This window comes from Gouania willdenowi, chromosome 11 (genome assembly GCF_900634775.1).
Source record: "Gouania willdenowi chromosome 11, fGouWil2.1, whole genome shotgun sequence".
Taxonomy (NCBI): domain Eukaryota; kingdom Metazoa; phylum Chordata; class Actinopteri; order Blenniiformes; family Gobiesocidae; genus Gouania; species Gouania willdenowi.
This window is the reverse complement of record NC_041054.1, coordinates 3,664,252-3,690,348: the sequence shown is the minus strand read 5'-3', so window position 1 is coordinate 3,690,348 and position 26,097 is coordinate 3,664,252. Positions and strand designations below refer to the sequence as shown.

Genomic DNA, 26,097 nt, shown 5'->3' with positions numbered 1-26,097 from the left:
CTTATATACATTAATGTATATGAATGACCACCGGCAGTAGACCATAGTAAAAGACTAGTTAGGTATTTTTATGAATTTCAAAACAATCATACATAAACAAAGGTTTCTCATAAACTCCGGATATCAGCTTTAACAGGGATGTAAATATATAGTTGTAAAATGAATAAATCTAAAATATCAGCATCAGTTTTTTCAAAGTTTCTCCCACTTTACGGTTAATTCCGATAAATAATTTTCCATGAAAAGTTTATATTTTCAAATATTCCAAAATGTCAGAGCTTAAGCTTCAGTGGAAAAAAAACAGAAATGTTCGGCCCTTTTGCAGCACTAAATCAGACTAACTTTACTAAGGCAAATAAGAGTCCAACTGAGAAATAACCAAAGACAACAACAATGAAATCACCAACAATTAAACTGAAACACGTGAAAAACGAAGTCGAAACACACCCAGAACCATGTTTGGATGAGTTTTATTTAATCCACCCTGTATTCCACAATAAAAAAAGCTTGTTTCCTTCATCAGTCAGTGAACATGTGCATGTTTTAAATAGACAGTACATTCAAGAAGCGGAGCAAGAATTTTCTTTTCATTATTTATTCATGTGTTCGATCGTCCTCTGACTCCTTAAGGCACATTTTGATGTGAAACTTTTCAAGTCTAATTCATTCACTTTAAACAGTAACTAAACTCAGAGGTTTTGACAGACATGCGTCAAACATGGAAAGGCTGGAGCAGTTAAGGCATGCTCAGTCTATACTATAAAAAAGTAGTTTTGAGGTTTAGTTACTCTTAATGATTGTTTGAATACGACTCAATCACTCACATATGAATACGAACACAAAAAATGCCAGTTTGTTTTGTTATTACATATTATTATTGTATATAAATATAAAGCAAATAAAGACAATTAAAAACTAGAGGAATATCTTTATAAAGCTATGCAGTGAATCTCTTTGCTAATATTTTTAACAGAGCAGATTCTTCATTCTTCATCACCTCTGCTGTGATGTATTAACACTGTTTAACGAAAGACTATAAATAATACGACATCAAATAAAACAGACCCTGAGGCGGCCATTTGGCTACGACTATCAAAGACTGAGGCCTTCACTGGCTGTGTGTGTGTGTGTGTGTGCGCGTGTTAGTTAGCAGGCATTAGAAGGATGAACCCATCTCGGCTCTTTTTGAAGTCGGCGTTTATCTGTCCCTGTTTGGTTTCCACGGTAACGCTCCTGGGTTTTCCTCGCATGTTGATCTTCAGAGCCTTGCGGCAAACCTTGGCTGTAAACGGGACATTTATGACGCTGGAACGACAAAGAAACAGAATTTCTGTCACTACAAGTAAAGTTTACTCAACGACGCTCAAAAATCCCACATTTCCTGAACATGACATGTATTATTCATATCTTAAAAAGGCAAAAGTTCCCCAAAAAATCAACCAACTTACTTATCAACCGACAAACCAAGCAACCAACCAACTTACTTACCAACCGACTAACCAAGCATCTAACTAAGAAACCAACCAATCAACCAACTTAATTACCAACAGACCAAGCAACCAACCAACCAACCAACTAATGAACTAATCAAGCAGGCAAGAAACCAACTAACTACTTTACCACTTTACTTACAAACCAATTAACTAAACCAACCGACCCACAACCACCCAGGTTACTTACCAACCAACCAACCAACCAACAACTAACAGGCTACTTAGTAAAAAAAAAGCAAGAAATCAAGCAACCAACAAACCAAGTTGCTTTTCAACCAACTAAGCAACCAACTAAGCAACCGACCAACCAAGCAAGCAACCAACTAATGGACTAACCAAATGAGCAAGAAACCAACTACCTACTTTACCACTTTACTTACAAACCAATTAACTAAACCACCTGACCTACAACCACCCAGGTTATTTACAACCAACCAACAACCAACCATTATTTAAATTAACTTGAATAAGACAGGCTTTGGTGCGCCTGAGGATAATAATTTTTTTTTTTTTCAAACTCAGCTCTTGTGGGCTGGACATTAGCATAAATAAATATGAGGCAGAAGCTTAACATGACAAACAATGTTTACTGGGTACTGTTGTATGTAGGAACTAAACATGGTGATAGTGAGCTGCTTTGACTGAGTCTTCACACCTCCAGCCTAAACCTACAGACGAGCTCCTAAAGCAGGTCATTAATTCATCTATAACCCATTAAATAGAGGGACTGGAACCAGCCTCATGCTGTGCCCAGTCACTGCTCTCTGCTGACAGCTGGGATGTGGAGGTGTGCCTCTGCACCGTCAGCTGAAGATGATCCGGTGTGAAGCCGCCGCTTCGGCCCTCGAGGGATTCTGTAGCCTCGACCTCGTCCGCATCGACCTCGCTGCTACAGCTAACGTCACATGACTCGGCCTGTGCACGAGAAACAGCCTCAGCTGTGTAACGTAACGACGTCATAACTGATCACAAACACATTCCTCTTTGTCTCTGAGTGGTCGGAAACCATTGGGACAGCTTCATATGGAAGGGTTGGTTGTTTCAGCAGGTTGTTTGCAGACCGCTGAACATAAGGTGAAAATGTGTTCTGTGGTTTTATTTTCAAAAAGATGTGTTTGTTTACAGCAATTTTACTTCTACAGTATGGGAAGTTTGTCAATACTTTCTTTAGGGGAAGAATCCCTTTTTTTAAAGCTTTTTTTAGGGTTTTTATGAACATAAATAAATATTCATGGTCTCGGCTCTGGATTTCACTACCTCTGGATCTCAGAAATATGGACTAATTTTCCCAATTTAAAGCCAGACTCAAAACACACCTATTTACAATACAATAGCATTTCCCACCTGACCACCACTGTCTTGTCTCTGTGTTTTATCTTAACTTTTATTGTGGTGTTTATACTGTTTTATCTTAACTTTTATTGTGGTTTTTACACTACACATTGTAAAGTGACCATGGGTGAACTGAAGGGCGCTGGTTTCCAAATAACATGTATTATCATCATTATTATTATTATTATTCAAGGCTGCGATTTTAAAATAAATATTTCTTTTAGGTTTGTTTGTAAGTTGCTATCCATTGTTTCTATAATTTGGGCTGTGGCTCGTAACAAAGTGCTGATAGTGGGTCCAGAAACAGCATCAGTTGACAATCACTGCATTGGACTAAATGGTTATTTTCGGATGTGTTCATGATGATGATCAAACCCTGACAACAGTGTGTCATTTCAAAAAGCTGCTGTCTTGGCTCTGGATGATAACTTCCCACTTTCAGAAGATAATTTAATCTATGCAGATTACATAATGTATCTGTTATGCAACAACTCTGGCAATCAGCTTTAATAGATAAAAGCATCAAAGGAAAAACCACCAAGTGGAACACCTGAAATCAGAGCGATGAGCCGCATTAAAAGGTATAATGTTCAGGAAAAGGCACGTGTGTTGTTCTGTGCTGCTGCACGTGGAAACATGAAAACAAGCAAAAATAAAAATGAGTTGTTTAGAAGATTTAAGTTATGTTTTGGTATCTTTTTAAGTTTAATCATTCTTGATTAATTCAAATGTTGCCATTCATTTCTTTTGAGTTTCAGACTTACATTGTGTTATATACAGGATGGTTAAAACATGCTTAATGTTACTTTCATCCCAGTGGAAAACAGGCAAAGATATAATTCAGTCTACCAACATCAGATGTTTTTAAAAGAGCAGCCCATTAGTTTAACCTACAAGTTAGAGCTGGACCAATATGCTTTTGTCCCGATACAATTATATACCTGTTTGCTGATTTGATCTAAGTACTTGCAGTTCGATAGTATCAATTATTGTGATTTTATTTTATTTTTCTTATCCAAAAAACAAAAGTTAAATCATGCATTTCTAGAAACAAAAAAAGCCATGGTTTTTAAAAAAAACTATAAGCATCAGTGGTCAGTCAATAGGTTTATTTCACCGGTATGAGAAAGTGTATATACGTATAGGCACTAGAGCTGGGCGATATGGACAAAATTTCATATCTGGATATTTCTTCTCAAAATGACAATATAAATCTCAATATTTTTAACTCACTAAAGTCTTACCAGAAAGAAACACTTTAAGGTTAAATTTGCAGAAAATGCCACGCAGGCACATTTATTAACAAGCAGCTGCAAAATATGTGTCACTTTTGGGTTTTTGTCCTCTAAGGGACAGCACGTGTGAGTGAGTTCTGTAGTGTAGCTTGTCTAGGGGTAACGCCAAGGTCAGGACACACTCAGAAATCCATTTACTGGGCTTTTCGTGCTGTTCTGAGAAGTAGCAACAACAACAACTCCTAAAACGAGTATAAAAAATAACAAGCTATAAAGTAGATATATCGATATAGGCAATATTGTAATTTTCAATATTTCCAAACCTCGATATATCTTGACTCTCAAGCACATACGCAAAAAGAAAATAAAGTCTCAAGAATCGATATCAAGTTGTAAATAAAACAAATACATATAAAATTGCAAGATACCGGAAATTTATATTTTTTGTCACACTTGCTAAAAAAAAACAACCTCATGTCTCCTTATCGCTTCCTGCTGCTCTCTGTAGTGCAAAATTAACATGAACTCATTCTCACTGCATGAGCTGTGTTGATATAGCTCCAACAGGTGTAGCCTGGCTGTTGATTTTATCAGCCCACCAGGAAACCCCCGAAAACCAGCTGTCGGAGTGACAAACACGCACACACACACACACACAGACAAACCCTCTGACCTCCGCACGGTTGGATTTGTCTGTGGAAGCTGATCTCGTCATAGCAGCTCCTGAAAGGAAACTCTGTGAGCTGCAGAGGCCTGCGGGGGCACCGCTGAGCTGCTTTCTAGTGAACATCCACGATACAACAGGAGCTAATTCGGTGCTAGCATTAGCACAATACACGTTCACTCATAGACGTGCTAAGTTAGCCGACGTCATATGCAGCAGAACTAAACCCTTCCCCCACATGATGCTGAATCAGCATTCAGAGCATAACTCAACAGTAATTCAAGGATGATTAGCAGTTTGTATGGATGTCAAAACATTTTTGGTCACATATGATGAACGCGAAGTCTCCTTGGTTTGCATGTTCTCCCTTGCTAAGTTTTTCTCCTTGTTCTCCACACAGTCCATAAACAAGTATTTTAGTTTCATTGGAGTATCTAAAGCGGCCCTTTGAGTGAATGCTTGTGTGTTGATCCTGTCTGATGTGTGAAATCAAGAAAAGTGTTAAACTTGTCTTTTTTTTCCTGTGAAAAGCACTTTGAACAAGATTTATAGAAATATTTTTCCTTTTAATTCAAATCCAAAATGTGTGTTTCATGGTGGTAGAGGCGTGTGTGGATGTTTTAATGTGTTTAAACTGAGGGTGGAAACTGACTATAGCTTTACCAGCTCAGGGAACGCACACACACGTACCGGTACTTTAAGCTCTGGGACTCACAAAGCAGAAGTGAGCCAGGAAGTCATTAGCTGTGTTTCCATTACAGATTTTAACAAAAAAAAAAGCGGCATTTCTAAATGTTGACAAACTATAATTGCACTTTGAACGTGTTTTCAGTGATGGTTGTTTTGGGCAGGGGCCTCGTAACTCCCATAAAATCTCATCCTAACCCTACATCGCAACAGGAAGATGGATGCTTAAACACTCCTTATAAAACTCTGTATTCCTTTGTTGTTTCACGTCTAATGTGGCACTAGTCATTTTTAAGTATAATGCTAAGAAATGTCTCGGTCTCCTCTTCTGTCCAGACATACTACGTCATGTTTTCTAGAGAAATGGTCATGTGACCAGGTACGTCACGTTCTGTGACGTGTATTTGTGGAAAAAGTGTTTCCATCGCGCACTTACGACACATTTCAACATCGAAACGTCTGAAATTCCTCCTCATGAAAGCGTAAAAACTTTTTAGGAATATTTGAGTGTTTTTTTTAGTTTCCATTACTAGTTTTTATTACGCTAATTAGATTGTGTGTGTTTCCAAGGGTAATGGAAACACAGCTAGAGTTGATCTTTGGTGTGAAGCTATTATGTTGAGACTGGACGGGTGTAATAAATGCTCCACTTGTTTGTTGGTTGATAGTTTCTCCATTTGTTGAAGTTCAACAGCCATCTTTCCCTTTGGCCATCTTAATTAGCACTTCCTCAGCTGCCTTGGCAACTGTCGCTGCGGCAACAACAGCATCTGTTGCCTCCTCTGTGAGACACACAGAGTCCGGTCCCTCGGTGAGAGGCCGCTAATCAGCAGGGTTCGCTTTTGCATCACCGCGCCGTTGAAGTCACCCTTTATAATTACCATCCCCGTCATCTCGACCAGCAGCAGCTCCAAGTAAATAGAAATTGGCCAGAAGGGATTCTGGGAAAAAAAGGTGAGTCATGCTGCAACAACAGCGGAGCTGATGCTTATAAAGTGGTTGAAATTAATGGGGGAAAGTGAGCATTTATGATGCAAAGTGGAGCACTTAGAATAAAACATGAGGTTAGACCAATGAACAGAATCTCTTATCGTACTCTTGAGTCACATGTTTGTCAGCCAAGGATTTAAAGGAAACAGTCAGATGTCAGAGAAATCACTTTCACATGCTTTAGACACAGAAAATATTTTTAAAAAGTTAGAATATTAGCTAGTTTATCAATAAAAACCATGCAAACTGAGTAAACCAAGGAGGTGAAAGGTGTTAAATAGATCATATTGGACCTATATTAGCATGATATGTCATATCAAGACACATCAATATTTCAATTTTAAAGGATAGTGAAAAAAAGAGTAAAACATTGCCAGGAGATGTTTTTTGGGAGGAAAAATCTGCTTATATCAGTGTCTATTGATATTAGAATCAGAAATAATGTTTTAAACAGTATTGGCTAGAGCTGGGCATCGTTTCAAAATGTAAGATATTTCGATATTTTACCATACCTGATATAGAAGACAATATTGTTTTTATCAATTAGGCTTAAAGCAAGTTTTCTTCTTAAATACGAGTTTTAAAAGTTGCTACTTTCCCTAGTTTTTTTCCTAATGGCAGAGAGTTTGTTATTGGTAAGTACGAAAAAACATGAAAAGCAACAGAAAATGCAAAAATGTAAACATTGTGTGGAATAACTATTAAGGTTGTGTTGTTGAATTTAGCATCAACATGAACAATGGTCATATACACTGTAACTGTAACTGTAAATGACAAAAAAAAACACAGAAACTCAAGTTGAATCAGAAATCATTTTTCACTGATTGTGTGAAAAAAGGCCAAACCGTATCCGTGCATTTTCATTCATTGTGAACACAAATCCACGTCTCCTGTTTAACAGATGCTTCCTTTATCAGATTGACCTGAATCTCATTAACGGGCAGGAAAAGTGGAGCCCCGACAGCTCCCACCCACAACATCTAATTTAAAGCCTGATATCTAATCGATGCCAGCTCTTTGAAAAAAATCACCAAGCGTGACGCCTCCTCCGGGCGTGATGAGCTGTGAGTTATTCACACAGCACTGTGACACAGATCCACTGTGACTACAAACATCATGGATGCACCTGGAGGTCGCTCCCAGTGCTCTGGGAGAGGAAAAGGAAGTGGGTCAGTCTTAATACAAACCTCTGGGAGTTACTGTACGAGGTGCTGCCACTTTACACTGAGAAGCCATGCAATTATGAACACTGCATTACACTTTACAGGAACTCTTTGGAATTAAACAGGATATAGTGGGATTTATTGTGTATTCAGCAACTTTTCAATCAATCAGAACCAACTTGCGCTCATTTCTTTCCCATTTAAGAAAGTCTGACCAAAGTTTTCTGACTATTATTGAGCCTCATTTTCCTTATAGGACCAGTTAAGGAATCAGTGTTCCTCACTCAGGGATCATAAATAAGGTGAAATTAACAGATTACTACTACTCACGTTAATGTAATTGAGTTGCATTTTATGGGTACTTGCACTTTTTTGCGTATGTTTCTAAATCAGTAATTATGCTTGTATATATATTTTAAAAGAAGTAAAGTAATTCATTATGTTTCTACACCCAACCGTTCCTGAGTAAATTATTATATTTTATTTTAAAATGATCAACGGACATTGTGAAACTACAAAAAAATGAGAAGACCAGACAACAATCAAATGCATCACATCATAGTCGACCAATCAGATGAAGCGTTATCACTGAATGCTGGCTATTTTCTCAGTTTTAGAGTTTATAAATGTAGCTATAATTGTTTTTATTCGAAATGTAATTTATTGGTGTTATTCTATTTTAAAAAGAATTGCACACTTTGACAAACCTTTTATTTTATGCAGATGCATTTGTGGAAAATAAATTCAGTTCCATTTGTGTAAGATTTGGTTTCTTCCTTTTTAAGTTTATAAATGAGATGTTTACTGTACGCAAGAGAACCGTAGATAAATTTATTACCAAAAATAAACGTGGGGGGTGAAAGTAACTAGTAACTTTTACTTTGAGTACTATTTAATTGAGCCACGTTTTACTTGTACTTGAGTATTTTATGCATGACTTACTTGTACTTGTACTTGAGTACAATTTCAATCAAGTAACAGTAGTTCTACTTGAGTAGGAAATAATCAGTGCTTTTTACACCTCTGTAAATAAAAATGCTCAGATTGATTAGCAACCGATCATAAATCAGTCGATATCTGTGAAAACATTACAATTTTCTAAAAAATTTGTTGCAAAACTAAGGAATTTTGACCAATGGCTTAACATTCAGGATATTGTCAGTGACTTAATATTTATTTGGAATTAAAACTGAAAAAACACCATTGTGCCTCTGTAATTAATGCAATTATTGTAATGTTGCCTTATTCAAAAATAAACTGACAAACTGAACTGAACTATGTGAAAGTACAAACTGGGACAGCACAATTGGCCCACGTGAGATCAAACTGGGACTCATGGCCCACGAACTAAGATGAGTTTGAAACTCATGATTTACATCATTTTTAAAATGTGATATTGTTTTTTTTAAAAAACAGCTAACGCAACTAATTTGTTGAATGAGACGCTTCAGTGAGTAAAAGCACAGGTTTTTTTTCTTGTGCTTCCAATAAGTTGGCAACTCATGAAACTTTCCCACATCTTTTCAAATCAACATTTGCTATAGATGGCTGAGAGACGAGAAATGTTGCTCATTGACAATCTAAAGTCACTGCTCAGAGGATCCCAAGTCATAAAGTTATGACTGTTCAGTGCCCTGATTGACGTGGGTAAACCTACAAACAGGAAAGCCTTAAAGGAGACTCGCACAGACACATGAAGTATAACCTGAGACGAAAAACATTGAGGACGACCACCGAGGGAGTCAAAGACACTGGAGACCACGATGACGCCTTTTCTGACCTACAAAATGGATTTAGAAGCGATACGTCTAATTTGACCCTCACATGAAGGACTTTAAACCTCTCTGTGACGTCCATCAGGGCAAACATGAAAGTCAACAAGTCGTCAGTGTCAGCGGCGATCAAAGCATTTGTCTCTTTAATCACATCACAGGACTTCTCAGCTTCTTCGGCTGCGGGTTAATGAAATCACACATATTTTTATCCTGTTTGTGACGCTCAGAGCAAAGATATGACCCAGAAGACTGCAGTTAATTCAGTAATCAGGTCATTCTATACTCGTGAACTAAAAGTGCTGATGTGGAGAGGAGAAAAAGGAAGAAGAGCAACTAAAGTTAGTTCTAAAACTAAGCAAAACTTTAACAGTAACAACAACACAATGGCAGGAGGAAGAACATTTGGTGTTGTTGTTTTGACCTCCAACAGTGACTTCATCTAAATTTAATACTACAAACAAACCAGTGCGGGGAAAAAAAAACACCAAATAATGAGAAAATTTCAGTTTAATCATTGGTTCTTGTAGCCAGAGTTTCAGTCAGAAACTAATCACCAAATAACACGTCAACCAGGTAAACCGCTACACCAGAGTCAAAGTACTGCTAATCTAAAGGACGAATCTAACACTTTTCAGTCTTTACCTTTTGTCTTTAGTCAACTTTGGTGGTTCTCTAGCGTTTTAGGCTCAAGTTCTCTTATTTCTGAATCCAAGCACATTTTGCTTAGAAAACGATTTAAAAACAACAATAGAGCGTAATGATGGAATGAATGAGTGATAACACACATAATCTCATTTTGTAAATACATGGAAATAAACAGTATTTAGTGCAGTGGTTCTGAACCTGTTTTGGATTTTAAGTATTTCTGGTGACCCCAAAAAACTTTTTATTTCGGGAATTAGTTTTGGATCATGTTTGAGCTCAGATCTTCTTTTTTTTTTACTGCATTTTAGTTTAACTAAATTTATATTTCACAAAGTGAAGGTATAATAATACAGTTGTTTAAGATTGTGTGTTTTAATAATAATAATTAAAAAAAAAAAAAATAAATAAATAAATAAAAAAATGTCAAAAATCTATTCAGATTTTTCAGAAATTTCAGGTGACCCCTTTTAAACTCCAGGCAACCCCACATGGGGTCCTGACCCTAGGTTGAAAAACACTGATATGGTGGTTCCTGAATAGATTTATTTCTATAGTTGTTATCATTTCTGGTCATCTCATGCCTGGGGTGGGACCAAGACTGACACTTTATTTCTTCATTTTCCACTCTCTCAAGTACCCCTTGTAGTGAAATTGTGTATTCCTAGGGGTACATGGACCCAGATTTGAGAAACACTGATGTAAATAATATAAAACAGTCTAGAAAATCTACAGCTTTTGACATGAACTGGTCCAAGAAAACTAAATAAAGCATTCAAAAGTCCTAAATTGTGGTTCACCAAATGAGAGAGATTACATAGAAGCATGAATTTCACAGCATCATCTTTTGAACTCACTCATTATCTTTAGACGATGAGGAACAGTTTTATTTTGAAAGGATCTCTGTGTGATGACAAATCCCTGAATTGGCCTTTAAGTAATAAATCCTTCAAAGAACGGAGCAGATCATACCTTAAATCCTGCTTTTAGCCCATTCCTTCACCCCCAGCTGTCGCAGCAGATGGTTTGACCCCCCAAAAACACACACACATACACACACAGCCTCCCTGTCAACACACATACCAACACACACACAGATATATAAGAGAGCAGGAGCACCCAAACAGAGGAAAATGAGGCTTCGTTAAGGAGGAAATTGGAGAGGAATATGAAGCAGTTAGTGGGTTTGAAGTCTCATTAGAGGCTGTGATGCTGATGCTGTGTTTGCTGACCCACTTTAGTAAGACCCAGTGTGTCACGTCTCTCACTGCGAAGAAGGAAACAGAGACTTTCCTCAGCAGCTCGACTTTCAGACTAAGTTCAAACTCCTCCAAAACTCGCCGTCTAATTTTCTGACAGGAGGAAGCAAAAGGAGTGTGTGTGTGTGTGTGTAGTCGTCCTCCCCCCTCCACGCACACACTTTCAGGGTTCAGTCTGACTTTGTCCCCTAAGTCTTCTTTTGATGACTCGACCTCCTCCATTCACTGCAGATGGTGGCACAATAAGAGGCGTGGAGCAGAGAGCGACTCCCTGATGGTTGACTCTCCTCTGAGACACACGCTGCAGCCGGACCCCGAGGACAGACACCACGACCCACAACCCTCCCCTAGATAAATCCACCACAGATCCCTAACAGAAGTCAAACGCTCGTAAAAACCCACAAAAACCTCACCAGGGAGGTGGGAGACAAACACACAAATACACACGAGGCCTCAAAAAACAGGACAACACACACACACATAAATCTGAGCCGTGCATTAAAAAGTAAAAAAGTCCACAAAATGAAGACAATTCCTCCACTTACTCACATTCTTTACAAACGCAACAAAGGTTAAAACCAACAGGTAGAGCCTCCAATTCTACTTGATCACAGAAAACGGTCGCAAGTCACAGAATTCACTTCCTGAAACGCAAAAAAGCCAAATGTAATATGATTGTAGTTGACTGTTGCTCCCGCTGATCACTTCGGACTTTATTAACACGAAAAACCTCATTAACATTCACTCACTTGCATTTTTTCCCCATGCTTTTACTTGTTTACTTTGTTTTATGCCATTTTTTCACGTCTGTTTTTTTACATGTGTATGTGTTCCTGCTGGTGCCTCTTTGCCAGGTCATGTTTGAAAATGAGAACTGATTCTAAAACATTTTCACAATGTCAAATAAAGTTCAAATAAAGCTCAAATAAAAATACAAAAACCTCACCTTCATGTGAGGGAGAATATTACCATAGGTGTAAAATTTTGCAAGTGGGGTTAAAATAAAAAATAGAATTAAATATATAGAAAGTCTCGGGATTCCCAACAACCACAATGTGTGTAACATACTGTATACAATAATGCAAAAAAAATGATGAGAAACATAATTGATAATGTTGACTACAAAAATTTGAGTCAGCACGTCGTTTAATGTTATGAATTCATGAATATTACGTCTTTCCCCCCTTTTAAAAAAAACAAAAAAAAAACAGGTTGTTAGGTGCCTGGAAATTGTTTGTAAGACATAAACAGACTGATTAATATATAAATATCAAATATATATATATATATGCAATCTTAGTTACACACAATGTAGTGAGATAATGTGATATATGAGAGTACTGTTTCAACTTCTGAAGCATCAACAAAGAAAACCAAGTCCAAAATTTCACTTAATTAATCCTTATCAAGGATTCTTGGCATGATTTGGTTAGTTTACTAGTAATTACATTAAAATTAAGGCAAATTGGGGCAAACTGATAAAATAAAAAAAAACTGAAACTCCTGAAAGAGAATTAAGAAACATTTTAAAACTATTTAAAAACAACTATAGAGCATAATGATGGAATGAATGAGTGTTCAGAGGTTTGATTTCAGCCCTCCGTAAAGGCTAACCAGGGGGACACAATGTCATAACTCGTGTTTGTCTTTGTTGGTTTTTATTCGATCTTTATTGACCATAATTCACAGCTTTCAGCAGCTTTTAACTCTTTGGAAACTGGAGCTAGTGACACAACAGCGATTTTATGGGTTTTTTTTCGTCGCTAACATCTCCAGTAGAATATTCCTCCTCTGAATTACTATAATATGTAGCACAGCCTTCAGCGAGTCAAAAGTAACTCCGACACACATCTTTGTGTTGTCCATAGTAACTAAATAATACAGAAACTGTGGAGTAAAGCACTAAAAAAGCAGGAATACAGCAAAAAAATTGGGAGCTAATGCTAAATGCTGCCCCAGTATAAACTGTACCAATGTCACATCCAGCACAAATGGATCCATTCCCAACTCAACCAGTCTGCGGCTGTGAACACATGCACGTTGCTCTATTGAAGCCGAGTGGCGGGGGACGAAAGTGGGCGGATGTGAATCAGGTTTTATAAACGGCGCTGACGGTTCAGGATGGGAGTGATAAATGTGATAAATGTCAGCGCGACTGATTCATTTCACGGGAGCTTATTTAGACGTGGACACACGCCCCGACAACTATGACAGTGATAAATGCCAAGAATATGATTTGCGTAAATGTAATGCTATGATAATGGACTTGGCATCGGCTGGAGGTCGTCAGACAATCAGTCTGGAGCTGGACTGAGCAGCCAATGACAAATGAGCACCAGACAAACATGTACGTAGAAAATAAAAGGCTCACAGGACGAAACGAGGTTCTCCTCCTGCTCGCAATTATAATGGTAATACTTGGGCTCGCTGAGATATTTCCAAATGTGTTAATATCAAAATAAATATGTGAATACTTTAACATTAACTAGGTTTAGTTATTGTACATTTGTGTAATATTTTCATCCATATTTGCACACATATTTAATCCATATTTGTATTTAATCCTTATTCTTATTCCTATGTTAATATAATAATTTAGTTTGGTCTTTATGTTTACTTTAATTATGAAATGTATCATATGTATGTATGTATCTTTTATTATAATTTCTTACTTGGAGCAGCAGCAATAGGATTATGACAGAAATTCTGATTATGATGTTTCAGAATTAAAAAAATTACTTTGACATGTATCAAAAAGAAAAAATAAATGTAAAAAAATAATTCAATAAATAAATAGCGAAACAAAAAAAGTCCCAAAAAATCTATATAGACAAAACAATAAAACTACATTAATTATTTTACAAAATAAATACATTTAAAATGATAAATTAATAATAAAAATGGCATTTTCCTCCTGGCTGACAACTCATGGCACAAAATGTGAACGTCACAAAATGCTCAACATGCTAAATAACACAGGACGGTGTCGGGAAAATAGCCAAGCTAGGCTAATTAGCTAAGCTAGGCTAGTTATCCATCACACCTTCTTGAGCGTCCAGGGTTTTTAATACAACCAATGACAATTCACACACTAAGGACCAACAAATCAATGCAACTGGTGTGAAACGACAAGCACTGAAAGCCTTTCTATAGCGAAGGGAGCGCAATCAGGAGATCAGGCACACCTGAGTGGAAGCAGGGATTTAAATCATCACAAGAACAAAAGCAAAGGAAAAACCAACTGAGGAATAAACCCAATAATAATGTGCGATCTTGCATTTTTGAAAACCAAAGTCTCAGTTTTAGGATCGATAGCATTTTTCTACCGTGGTGTCAAACTGTGGGTGACGGGCAGTGATGTCATCATGATGTCATAATGAGCAGTTTTTAAACTGACCGTGTGAAGTGATCCACCATGACTCCCAACAGTTCGCCCACTCGGTCCTGATCAGGAAACAGTTCGCCTCGATGGAGGTGCAGCAGGATGTCGTCCTGAGAGGACACGTGCAGCGCCACCATCTGGTCAGTCCCCGCAGTCACGCTTATCCCCGTAATCTGTAAAGAAAATAGTGAGATTTTAAAAATGCCATAAAAACATTTATAATAAAATTCCATAAATAAAGTTTAGATATTCAGATAAATCAAAGATTCAAACGATTTGAGAGATCCTGTTTTTTTGTATTTGTCGTGTCAGAGAAATATTTCAAAGCACATTATTCTAGACCTTTTCTTAAACCTTAACAGGCAACTCCTGTTTTTATCGTTACCAAAATCAGGAAGGCCTGCATTTAAAGCAGGACTTCTCAACTAGTCTTATCCTGGGACCCACATTTTTTTTTTCTTCATTCATCTGTGACCCACTTTTTTTTTTAGAATTCAACCAACCAAATTGAATTTTTCAGAAATAGCTGTTAAACTCACACACTTATAATCTATGTATTTTCCTGTGCAACATGCATTTCACAGCATGCCTGTCAAAATAAAAGTTTCTTTCAAAATAAAAGACAAGTCCAACATGAGAGAAACTAAGTATTTATTTATTTTTGACCAGCTGTCCGCGACCCATCCAGTACAGGTCCGTGACCCACTTTTGAGTCCTGACCCACCAGTTGAGAATTGCTGATCTAAAGGGCTAAACTGCAGCTTAGTTTTAGTCAAAATGTATTCTTTAGGAACATTTCAGTTATAGTCTAGTTTTAGTTAACTCCCATAAATGATCAAAGATTTTAGTTGACCAAATCTGTTACTGAAATAGTCGACTAAAATATAAATAATGAGAGTTTATGCATTTTTTAAAGATTCAACTGCATGGATTTTGTCCCATGTGATGAAATTATATAGTTCAGTTTTTATTATTTCACAAAAAATTAATATAATTTGAGTTAATATGTATAATATTTTTTTAATTAGTCATGGTCTAGTTATTGTTATGTAAAAAATGTGGTCGATGAAAACTATGACTTTTTAGTCGACGAAATTAACACAGGTGGCCAAAAATGAGATTGATGAGAATTCTTCCTCTTTCAAAATAAAGCTACTTTCAGACCAGGATAATCCAGGGTTTGGCTCTAATGGGCAGATTAAAAGACTGATAATATTTAAATATTGATATGTCTTGGTTTGTATTCAGACTGCACTTTACAAAAATCCCAAAATAATGAAAAATAGCTGAAATTTGACAGTGTTGACATGGTTTTTTACTAAAAACAGAAGAGTTAACAAGAGAAGGCAAAACAAATCAGTGACTCCCTGACTTGCTTTGCCTCAATAAGTCACAGACAATTTTTTATTGTTGTCAGTTTTTCATCCGTGTGATTCTGCTGCTGCCTTCGTCTATTGAACCTTTTAAAAACCTCATTATTCCTTACGCCTGCTCATTCTCACTGCTCCACGTCTGCATACGAGTCATTTATTCCAGGCTCCGGCAGTTGTACAATAATATTTACTGTGCTGTCCATAACAACACCTGATATATTTACTGCCACAGATTACAGCCATGGAAACTCATTGGTATTAAAGTGTCAGAGATTATCACATCAACACATAATACCTGTGAGACACGGTATATCCAGGATATAAAATAATCACTCCAGCAATGCAGCCACCAGGATTATTTCTGCTCTGAGTAAGTAGGTTGCAAGGAATTCAGCGGCGGTGCACGTGTGGAGGTGCAGCGATTGGGGGGGGGGGGGGGGGCATGAGCTGTGACACAGTTTGAAATAAATGTATAGATTTACAGACACTGGGCAGGACCAGGGTCGGTGGGTGCAAATGAAAGCGTGAGGAGGAGAATGGGACTCAGAGGAGGTTTGACATTGTTTTAGGTTGAATATTGGACTACTGGGACCAGGGTTGGAGTCAATTATAACTGTAATCGCGTAATTGATAATTCAATACAATTATGGTTTAATTACAATTGGAATTTAAAAAATCTGTTGCTGTCTTAATTGTAATTACATTCTAATTGAGTTTAGATATGCGACTTTGTAAATGTCATGAGAATTATATTTAAAAAAATGTCAATTATAATTTAACACTAACCTGGGAAACCATGTTACAGTTCTATGTACAGTTCTATACATGTAGTTAATTATTAAAATATGTTTCATATCATTTATAATCAATCATATTTCGTATCATTTTACCATTTAAAAAAAATTATTCTAGGGGTATACTGACACCCATACCAAATATATTAATACCATATTTTTATTGATTAGGAAGCCAATAGATAGTGTATTTTACAGCTGATTTAGGAACCGTTATCATAAGAGATGCTAACAGAAAGCTAACACAAGAGAAATGGTTAACTTTTATGAAGTTATTTATTTCAGGCTCAAAAATTGGGATTAATTGTAATTTAACTTTAGTAATTGAGAACGTAATTGTTATTGACTTTTTGCAGACACTTGTGAGAACTGTGGTTCAAACTGAGGATGATCCATCACCACTTTACAAGCAAATATACAGAAGCAACTTCAACTCACAAAGACGTGCTACTTAATATGACTTAAATTTGTCATAATGCTAAGTCATGCTAATGTTTACATTCATTTTATAAAGTGGAAATAGTCACAAACAGAATGAATATCTTTATTCATCCTGAACGGTGAATGTCTCACCTAAAAAAATACAATTAGCAGGATTTAAATTTAATCGAATTAAATTCGTACAAATTAAAATTTTCTATATTTGTCCTTGGCAGACCTTAAAACCATTATTAAGTCATCTTCTAAACCTCAAAGCATGTATATATATATATATATATATATATATATATATATATATATATATATTTTTTTTTTATTTTATTTTTTTTTTTAATTATTACACAAATGATGGTTGGTGAGACGATTGGTTAGGTTTGTGTGTGATTTGCATGTTCAGTTTAAAGGTTAACAGTGATGTCGGAGTATATGACTGAAAAATACCAACAGGCTAATTGATACATTAATATCCAGCTAAATGTGAGCTAAACAAACTCTAACTGTAGCAACACTAAGAAAACCACTCATCAATCTGAGCAGCATCAGCTATGTTTAGATCCATAATGATGGTTTTTAATCCACTGTTGGACACTCAGCTGTGGTAATGGTCTTTAATGAACGTGCACAGTGTTGCGCACGTAACTGTGACGTACTCTGGTTGCAAAGCCTGTCACTCTGCAATGTCTACTAGCATCTGTGACACAGTCAGATGACTTTGAGTGAACCAAAACTACAACAAATGATCTAGAAAGAGTGAAGACAGGGTTTAAAAATACTAGCTTTAGTCTTTGAGTCAATCACAAAGGACAACGTTTGGTTGACTGAGCCCATGTTCCTGCACATGCGCTTGTGTGATTGACCAAAAACATCCTGGATACGACTGCTCTTTGCTCATCTGTTGTTTAAGTCTTAAATCATCCTCACAAATTAATGATCTGACTTTGTTCCTCTGTTTCTCTGTGGAGAGGTCCTCTGAGGGCTTTGATCCACTTTCTCCCATCGTGCCATTAAATGAGCAGTGATGGGAGAAACCGAGGACCCCATCAGTCAGTGAGCAGACATAAAAGAATGATCCCAGAGCAACAAACGTTACAGAAGACTGTGTTTCCTCAGCCTGAGTGCACCTAATAGTCATTTATTGATGGCAGGGGCCCAGGTCGAGCATGATGGAATTGTGTGTGCGTGTGTGTGTGTGTGTGTGTGTGTGTGTGTGTGTGTGTGTGTGTGTGTGTGTGTGTGTGTGTGTGTGTGTGTGTGTGTGTGTAGTAATACAAAGAATAACCAGGATGAAGCAGCTTTGACCCACATTCACATGAGCTACTTAATGCTGTTCAAGATATGTTCCTTCTTATGTCACCCTGAGGACAGAATAACAATCACCCTGACACTGCATCAACATTTCCGTTTTATAAATTCAATAAAGTCAAAGCTTATTGTTGTTCCTGTTTGAAATTATAGTATTATATAATAAGTAAGGTGTGCGTTTACTTACATTTACCAAATTATTAAAAAAAAAAAAAATGAGGATAATCTCAATATTTTCTGACAAAGATTTGGTTAAAGTCTTTACGGAAGCGTGTTGAATTCACTTTTTTTTTTTTAAAATTAAACAAAAAAAATATTCTGAAAAACCAAAAAAAAAAATATGTTTGAAAAATAGAAAATAATTATTCTGAAAAACAGAAAAAAAATTAGCCCAAAAAACAGAAAAATAAATAAATTACTCCAAAAAACCTGATTTTTTTTTTATTAGATATTTTTTTTAAGTCAATGCAATAGGCTTCCATAAGTCTTAACCTTTTTCTAATAATACTTATAATTTCTTGTTGTTCTTGTCTTTTGTTTTCAATTTTCAGGAAAAAAGTAAGAGTAGAAAAGCAATTTTGGTTTTTGCCTTGGCAACAATCTTAAGAGGACAATAGATCTCCTGATTATTCCAAATACCCTAATGAAGAGTTTTGGATGCAAAAAAAAAAAAAAAATGTAAATAAGGCAGAAATGTGTCTGAATGGTGAGAGAGTATACAGTATTCTGCATAAAATTGTAATATTGTAAAATCAAATGTAAATGTATTAAAACTTTAATAAAACATTTCAATTCAACATAAAACTATACACTATTATTAATAATAATATTATGTTCTGAAAAATGTTGATTTGTTTGAGAAATGTTGAACTCACAGAGTCTAAGGGAAACCTCTTCAGGACCTTGTACTGTTTCTTTGGCTCCAACTTGTAGACGTACTTGTCTGTGACCAGCAGGCCTCGATCTGTGCTTTTGTTGAATCTGTTCACCTAACGGTAAGTAAGAAAGGGGGAATAAACACAGAAACAGAAAGATTGAGGCTTTATGTTATTCAAAAGTAGGTTTTTATGCTAAAAGTTTACATTACAGACCACTAAAAAGTATCCTCTGTGAAAATAATTCATGTATAAAGCATAAAATCCTGAAAACAAGTTTTCTATCGTGAAGTTTCAGCTACAAAGGAAGAAAAGAAAAAAATGTGTTAAGAGGGATAAATAAAGCCTACGTTATTCAGTGAAAGCTTCCTCTGTACAGTCCCTGATAAGAGAAATTCTCCCTTTGTCCACAGCGAGGTGATAATAGAGTTCAGTGGGAGGTAAGATTAAAACCTCCGCCACTTTAAACAGTGTGAAACCTTAAGGTATAATGACACTTCAGGATGGATTTAATCTCCTGTTGGATAAAAAAAAAAAAAAAAAAAGGGAACAATGAGAGCAGAAAGGTGAATCCTGCACTGTACCTTCCTACAGAGACACGAGAACAGGACCTGACTGTACTCGTCTTTGTTCTTCAGATCTTTGGACATTCGGATGAAGCTGGAGCTGCTCTCAGGATAATCTCGGACCTGTAGACAGCATAAGAGTCGTGTGTTATTAAGAGTTACCAGCGCAGAATAACAGAATGCACTTCAAAAATTATATTCCTAATCAATGAAAGGTGAAATATTAAATAAGAAAAAATATCCAAATAGTTGTCTCTCTTAAAGTGTACCTGTAGTGTAAATGTATATAACAAATTAAGTGTGCGTAAACTGTGGAGAGGCGTATTTTTCAATAGAATATGACAGACTTTCGTTGATCGGCATGATCTGTCACTTTAAAAAAATGGTGCATTGTGGGAGGTAGAGGCGTAACAAGTCTGGTTGCATTGTGGAAAGTGTAGTTTTTCTGTTCGGGCTCTGAGTGAAGCAGCCGTGTGTAACATCTCCCTTAGTGATAAAGTGCAGCATCCATGTTGTATGTTACGATTTACGAGAGGATTAAATATCACCTTTCTCGGCAACCTACTTCTTGTGTGCCTTCCTGAAGTTCCTGCACCCACTCAGTACAGAGCTGTTAATACCAGCAGAAAGGAGCCATGGCTGAGTAGTAGTTAGGTGTTGGAAATGCAAAAATATGGCGAGCAACTGCAATAAAAGCTGCTTGAGAGGATATCTGTTCATTGATGGGATGACGCACGACAACCTCTGAGGATCAACACCTGACGGCGCCCTAACGAACAGATAATTTGTCCTCACAGAATTTATCATTTAGCCACAAGGAAATAAGAATGGTTCTCTGCCAGCAGAAACGTAATAGTGCTCTGAACAAGTATGCTGTAAAGGAATTCTTGGTGCCCATTAGCTTAGCCCATTAGCTTAGCCCACAGATCACTCTCATAGCAGCTTGGATTTTGTCCGAATGGAAACATGTACGTGTGTATCCCGTACCGATATAATGGAGCCAATGTCTGGATAACTCTGACTTAGTGTCGTTATGTGGCTTAGAGACGCAAAATAAATGTTTCTGCTTGTTGTTATAGCAACCATTAGCTTTACACTCCATCATTGTTCAGAAACTATAGATTAATGGAACACTATTGCCTAGCAACAGCTAACAGGAATCAATGAAAGTGCGTCATATCCTGAACAAAATGGCAGCTCTCCATAGTTTATGCCCCAAGGTATAAATATTGTTCCAATAAGTCCTTTTAATGTTTTTCTTTTTTAGTTTTTTTTTTAAAAAAGGTGCACATATTTTGTTTATTGGTAATAAATTAAACACACTTTTTGTCATACACGTTTCCACAACAGGTACCCTTTAGTGATCAATGTGATGTGAAAAATTATTCTGCAGCTCGAGTTTGACACACTTGGTTTAAATTTTTAATAAGGGCAAATTAACGGTAACACTTTACTTTAAGTTTTATACGAAGGCTGACATTACGCAGTCATTAGCATGAATAAAGTGTCATGAAGACTGTCGTTAAGTGTTGTTCACTAAATTATGACACCTTTGGAGCTATGTTGGCCGTTTTGGGGTTAGGTGGAGGGATCTAGTGGCATTAGAGGTTAAGGTTAGGTTTAAGGGCAGAGTTTGGGGTTAGGGGTTAGAATAACGAAGGGTTAGTGGTTAGGGTAACGAACTACACTTAATGACAGCCTTCATGACACCTTATTCATGCTAATGACAGGTGTCCTATCATAATAATGACAGCGTAATTTCAGCCTTATGTATAAAACCTCAAGTAAAGAGTTACCAAATTAACTTTGTACTGATCTAAAATCCCTCTGCAACACCCTTCACGGGTTAAGACAGATCTTAACACAAAAAGGAGAACATGACGTCAGTGAAGTAATTAAATCACTAATTCCTCAACCTGCACACAGTGATAATGTTCACTTCCAGGTCATGGGAATCCTAAGCTGTGGTTTTGTCAGGAGCAAAAAAAAAAAACTGGGAAAAGGTGACAAAGTAAACTTGTTGCATCTTGTGATGTTGTTGAAGGTTTCTGAAAAAACAGATTAACCACAAGGCCAAGCTGTCCTTATCTCTCTTTGATGATGCTAGCTGCTCGGGTATTCGCGACTTCAGCCGCATTCAAGTCACCATCCATGCTGTTTGCATGTCGCATTACACACACTCATCTATAGGTCTTTAAACGCAGTCACATGAACATTGGTTAGTCACGGGCCCATGAGAAGGAAGGAGGCGAAGGACTCTGGACTCATGCTCACGTTCCTTTCAAACAGCCTCAGATTAGCTGGTGAATGAGCCGCCTGTAGCTTTCCTCCTCTGTGCATGGGCTCCACAGCCTGAGGGATGGTCACATGCACCATACAGTCACAACAACAGGCCCTTTGCAGTCACATTGCACATCGCTGGTCATCACGGTTCTCCCTTACTAAGTGGAAACCTCTGCTGGCAGTGAACTAATGAAAGACATTTAGAGAAGCTGACACACTGAACTGATTTAGGAAGGTAGAAACAGGTCAGTGGTTCAGTTTAGAGCAGTATAGAAACTGCTGGAGACAAACATTTTTACCAGATAAAGACATGGCATAGGCCTCATAGATCAATAATTCCATGATGTAAAATGTTGAAATTGCCATTCAAATGTCATAATAAACACTGTTTATTGCCATTGTCAGAAAATCTTCACCACCCATTGCATTGTGGGACGTGGAGTCCCATAAATGGATAAACAGAAATGTTTTTACTTCATTACTTAATGTTTGACCCAAAAAACTCCACTTCCTTACACATTTTTAGTTGTTTATCAATGAAAGTTGTGGCAAAAAAGTGACAGATATTTAATTTTATTTTACTATTGTTTCAGACTCATTTTCAGTTTATCTTTATTTGGGGTTTTGTTTTGAGTCACATTGGGAAAAAAACGCTATTTAAATCCAACCTACTATTATTATTATTATTATTATTATTATTATTATTATTTATTTTAGCCATTAATTACTTTATAAGAATTTATAGATAGTATTTTCATTTTTTTTCAGTCTTACGTTTGACAGATAGTCTCTCTCCCAGGCTCGGCTCGGCCCCCAGTCTTTCCTCTTTCCGATCAGAACCGTCAGAGCCGCTACTTTGGCTCGAACCTCCAGCATGTCGGACGGAGGGATGTTCTTCACCACCTGCCTCGCCCACCACCTGAACGGACGGCGCAAACGTGTTAAAGACAAAATGTGTCAAAGCAAAAAAAAAAAAAAAAAAAACTATATTTAAGAGCCAAATGTGGCCCCTGGACTAATGAGCCAAATAATTTGAGTGTCCATTTTCATTTTAAAAATAGGGCTAACTTAAATTTGATTAATTTTATTATTAGGTTTCTTTTTTATAATTTTTTTAACATTTTTATTTTTTTCTAAACTATCGATGCAATAGAAATTGATGTTCATTTATTCATTCATTTCCAGTATTTTATTTTATTTATTTATTTTTTGCCTTGGCTGCACATGTTGTTGAAGGTCAACATTATACATGTAGTGCAATTTTTGTAAATTTTGTTTTATTATTGCAATTAAATTATTATTCCATTTATTTATTCTATTCATTTACAGTATTAGCTTGTATAATCCATGCAATTTAGTGATTGATTATTAAAGACTATTAACAAATGAATGAATGCTTTATAGCAAACACATGCGAGTAACATGAGAAAGTAAACTAAAAAACACTCAAAGAGAAGAGTCTTAACAAAAATATAATGAAGCTAACATGTCAGACGTTTTTTTTAAATACATTTTAAGAAAAGCAGTATTTCAATTTTCTTTCTCTTCCTTATCTTCCATCCTCTCCTGCTCCAGCCCTGTGATTGGTTCTTTAAACCCAATCATATCATAAAATCATGTGATCAAACTCATGATGTTTCTTGCCGTCTTTGACCTGCGATGCAGCGTCTTGGTGATGTGGTGAAACCGGAACAATACGGCGGGCGGCCTCGGCCACTCCACGTTCCTCCCGTAGTCGGCCATTGTTCTGACGTTAGCGAAGGACGCCGCCACCGCCCAGAAGTGAGACTTAACCTTGTAGAGTTTGTAGAAGCCCATGATGGCGAAGGCGGCTCTCATCCGCCGACACCTCCTGCGTGCCAGAGCTCCACGCCACACCTGTTGGGGGAGGAGAGAACAGCGGACATGTCAGGAACTTATAATGAAGGAAAAGTCAGATGTTTCTTGTCCCGGGCAGCTCACCTTCTGCAGAAACAGAACCAGGATGGGGATCAGATCTGCTCTCTCCTGCTCCAGTGTGAAAAGACACTGCGGCGCCCGCACAAAAAGCTTGGTGAGGCCATACGCCACGTCGTCCTGGAAACCGTGCTGGTTGACGATGGCCTCCACGGCATCCCGGTCCGACGCCATGAGGTGATTGGGCCACGTGTACTCGCATGTCATTTTATACCTGCATCAGCAAAAACAGAGATTAACTCTAGTTTTAACACCATCAACTGCTTATAGTACTGCAGCATACTGTAGCAACCAACCAATTGTTCAACTTTTTATAAAAGCACCAAAATTGGTCCACATGTTGACTAATGTATTCTGAACAATTCTGGATAGGGAACCCCTCAAGATTTGGTCACCTTTGAGCTGCCATTTTACTTTAACAACATGGGTTGTTTTTGCCTTTGTAGGTTTCTCAGAGGTGATAAATACTCAATGGGATGTGTTTATACAAATGTAATTTGTGTTGTTTCATTATATTTTCAACCACTGTATTGGGGAAAAATTGTAATTTTTTTTTAAATGCCAACCAAAAGAAGTGACCAAGGCAAAATCTCGAGGGGGTCCCTATCTAAAATTGCTCAGAATACACTATTCTACATGTGTACCAATTTTGGTGATTTTATACAAATACGAAAAACAATTGATCTTTAAATAAGCTGCTATGCTGCTGCACTATTAGTAATGTAGCCACTCAGAGACAAGCAGAGTGTTACAATCTGCGGAAGTGTAATGTAAATTTGTCTAATCATAATCAGTTTGTTTTTATCATAGCATGCAGTCAGGGTCTTCAACATTTGCTGGCAGAATGATTAAATGCTCCTCCATGCCAGTAGGTGGCAGTAGGGAGCACAATTAGGCTGTAGTTTATTGTACATTGGTGTACAATTTTTCTGTGCACATGGCCTGTGCTGACAAATGATTAAAAAAACAAGTTCAATGATGCAGCAGATATTGTTAAAATTGAGAACTTTGTTGTATTATTGGAGGTGTAGGATACTGTAGATGCCCTTTGCTTCTCTCCTCGGGTGAGGAGAGACAAAGCAGTTTACAGTCAGTTTACAGTTTATTGGTTAATAATATACATCCCTATGGCTTTGAATATTTTATGTTAGAAGTGGACTAGATCTGGGTGTGAAAGGGAAGAAATCACACTTGTAACTTTTAAAGTCACTGGAGACAGTAATTTTAGAAACACAGTGTAGGTCTCAAATATAAAAAAATCTAAGATCATTTGCTGAAAAAAACAAGATATAAGTTATGCGTGTTGAGTCCTGTAGACGGAAGCATAGAAGCATTTTTACTTCATTCTTACTGGATTCTTTTTCTTTCTTGTGTTTCTTCTCCAGACAAGGAGGACAGTGATTGGGTTGACGTAATTTTTGTTCTAGTTTATTCCAGGTATATCACCTCACTTTGCCAGAGATTCAATATCTTCCGGATTTGGAATTCACAACTTAGTCCGGATTCAAAATAAGCATCCGTTATTTTTTCGGTGTAATTTTCAGTGGAAACACCAGAAACGTGTTGAAAAGTCACTTTGGCAGAATTTTGGGGGACAAACACAAGGATTCAAAGTAAGAATGAAGTAAAAACACTTTTATGCAACCATCTAAGGGACTCCACATCACAAAAAGCAATACGAGTGTTTATAGAGGAGGTGAAAACACATTTTTGAGTCGCAATTTCAACCATATACGTCTTTTTTCAAGCAAATGATCTTTGATTTATTGATTTATGATGTCTACACCATGTCTTTATCTGATATAAAATGATCCTGCCCAGCAGCTTTAAGTTAAGGATGCCTTTTAAATCCTTAACACACTTAATAGAGATGCTGCTCTTATTG

The 26,097-nt window shown here is 37.0% G+C and overlaps 1 protein-coding gene across 3 annotated transcripts in view; it reads right to left on the bottom strand.

Annotated features, from left to right (window-relative positions):
• Nucleotides 1-486: 486 nt before the first annotated feature.
• myo1g (myosin IG) overlaps nucleotides 487-26,097 on the bottom strand; it is a 48,178-nt gene continuing 22,567 nt past the window's right edge. The window contains exons 17-23 of one of the 3 annotated variants that reach the window (XM_028461807.1): nucleotides 24,219-24,426; nucleotides 23,911-24,134; nucleotides 23,031-23,175; nucleotides 19,992-20,096; nucleotides 19,408-19,521; nucleotides 14,638-14,795; nucleotides 487-1,305 (exon numbers count right to left, since the gene is read on the bottom strand). In XM_028461807.1, the coding sequence (XP_028317608.1) occupies nucleotides 1,143-1,305; nucleotides 14,638-14,795; nucleotides 19,408-19,521; nucleotides 19,992-20,096; nucleotides 23,031-23,175; nucleotides 23,911-24,134; nucleotides 24,219-24,426 (1,117 nt within the window). In that variant the 3' untranslated portion in view covers nucleotides 487-1,142. Of the gene's footprint in view, nucleotides 1,306-14,637; nucleotides 14,796-19,407; nucleotides 19,522-19,991; nucleotides 20,097-23,030; nucleotides 23,176-23,910; nucleotides 24,135-24,218; nucleotides 24,427-26,097 lie in introns of those variants that run through there. The other 2 variants (XM_028461808.1, XM_028461809.1) reach the window with 2 other exon arrangements.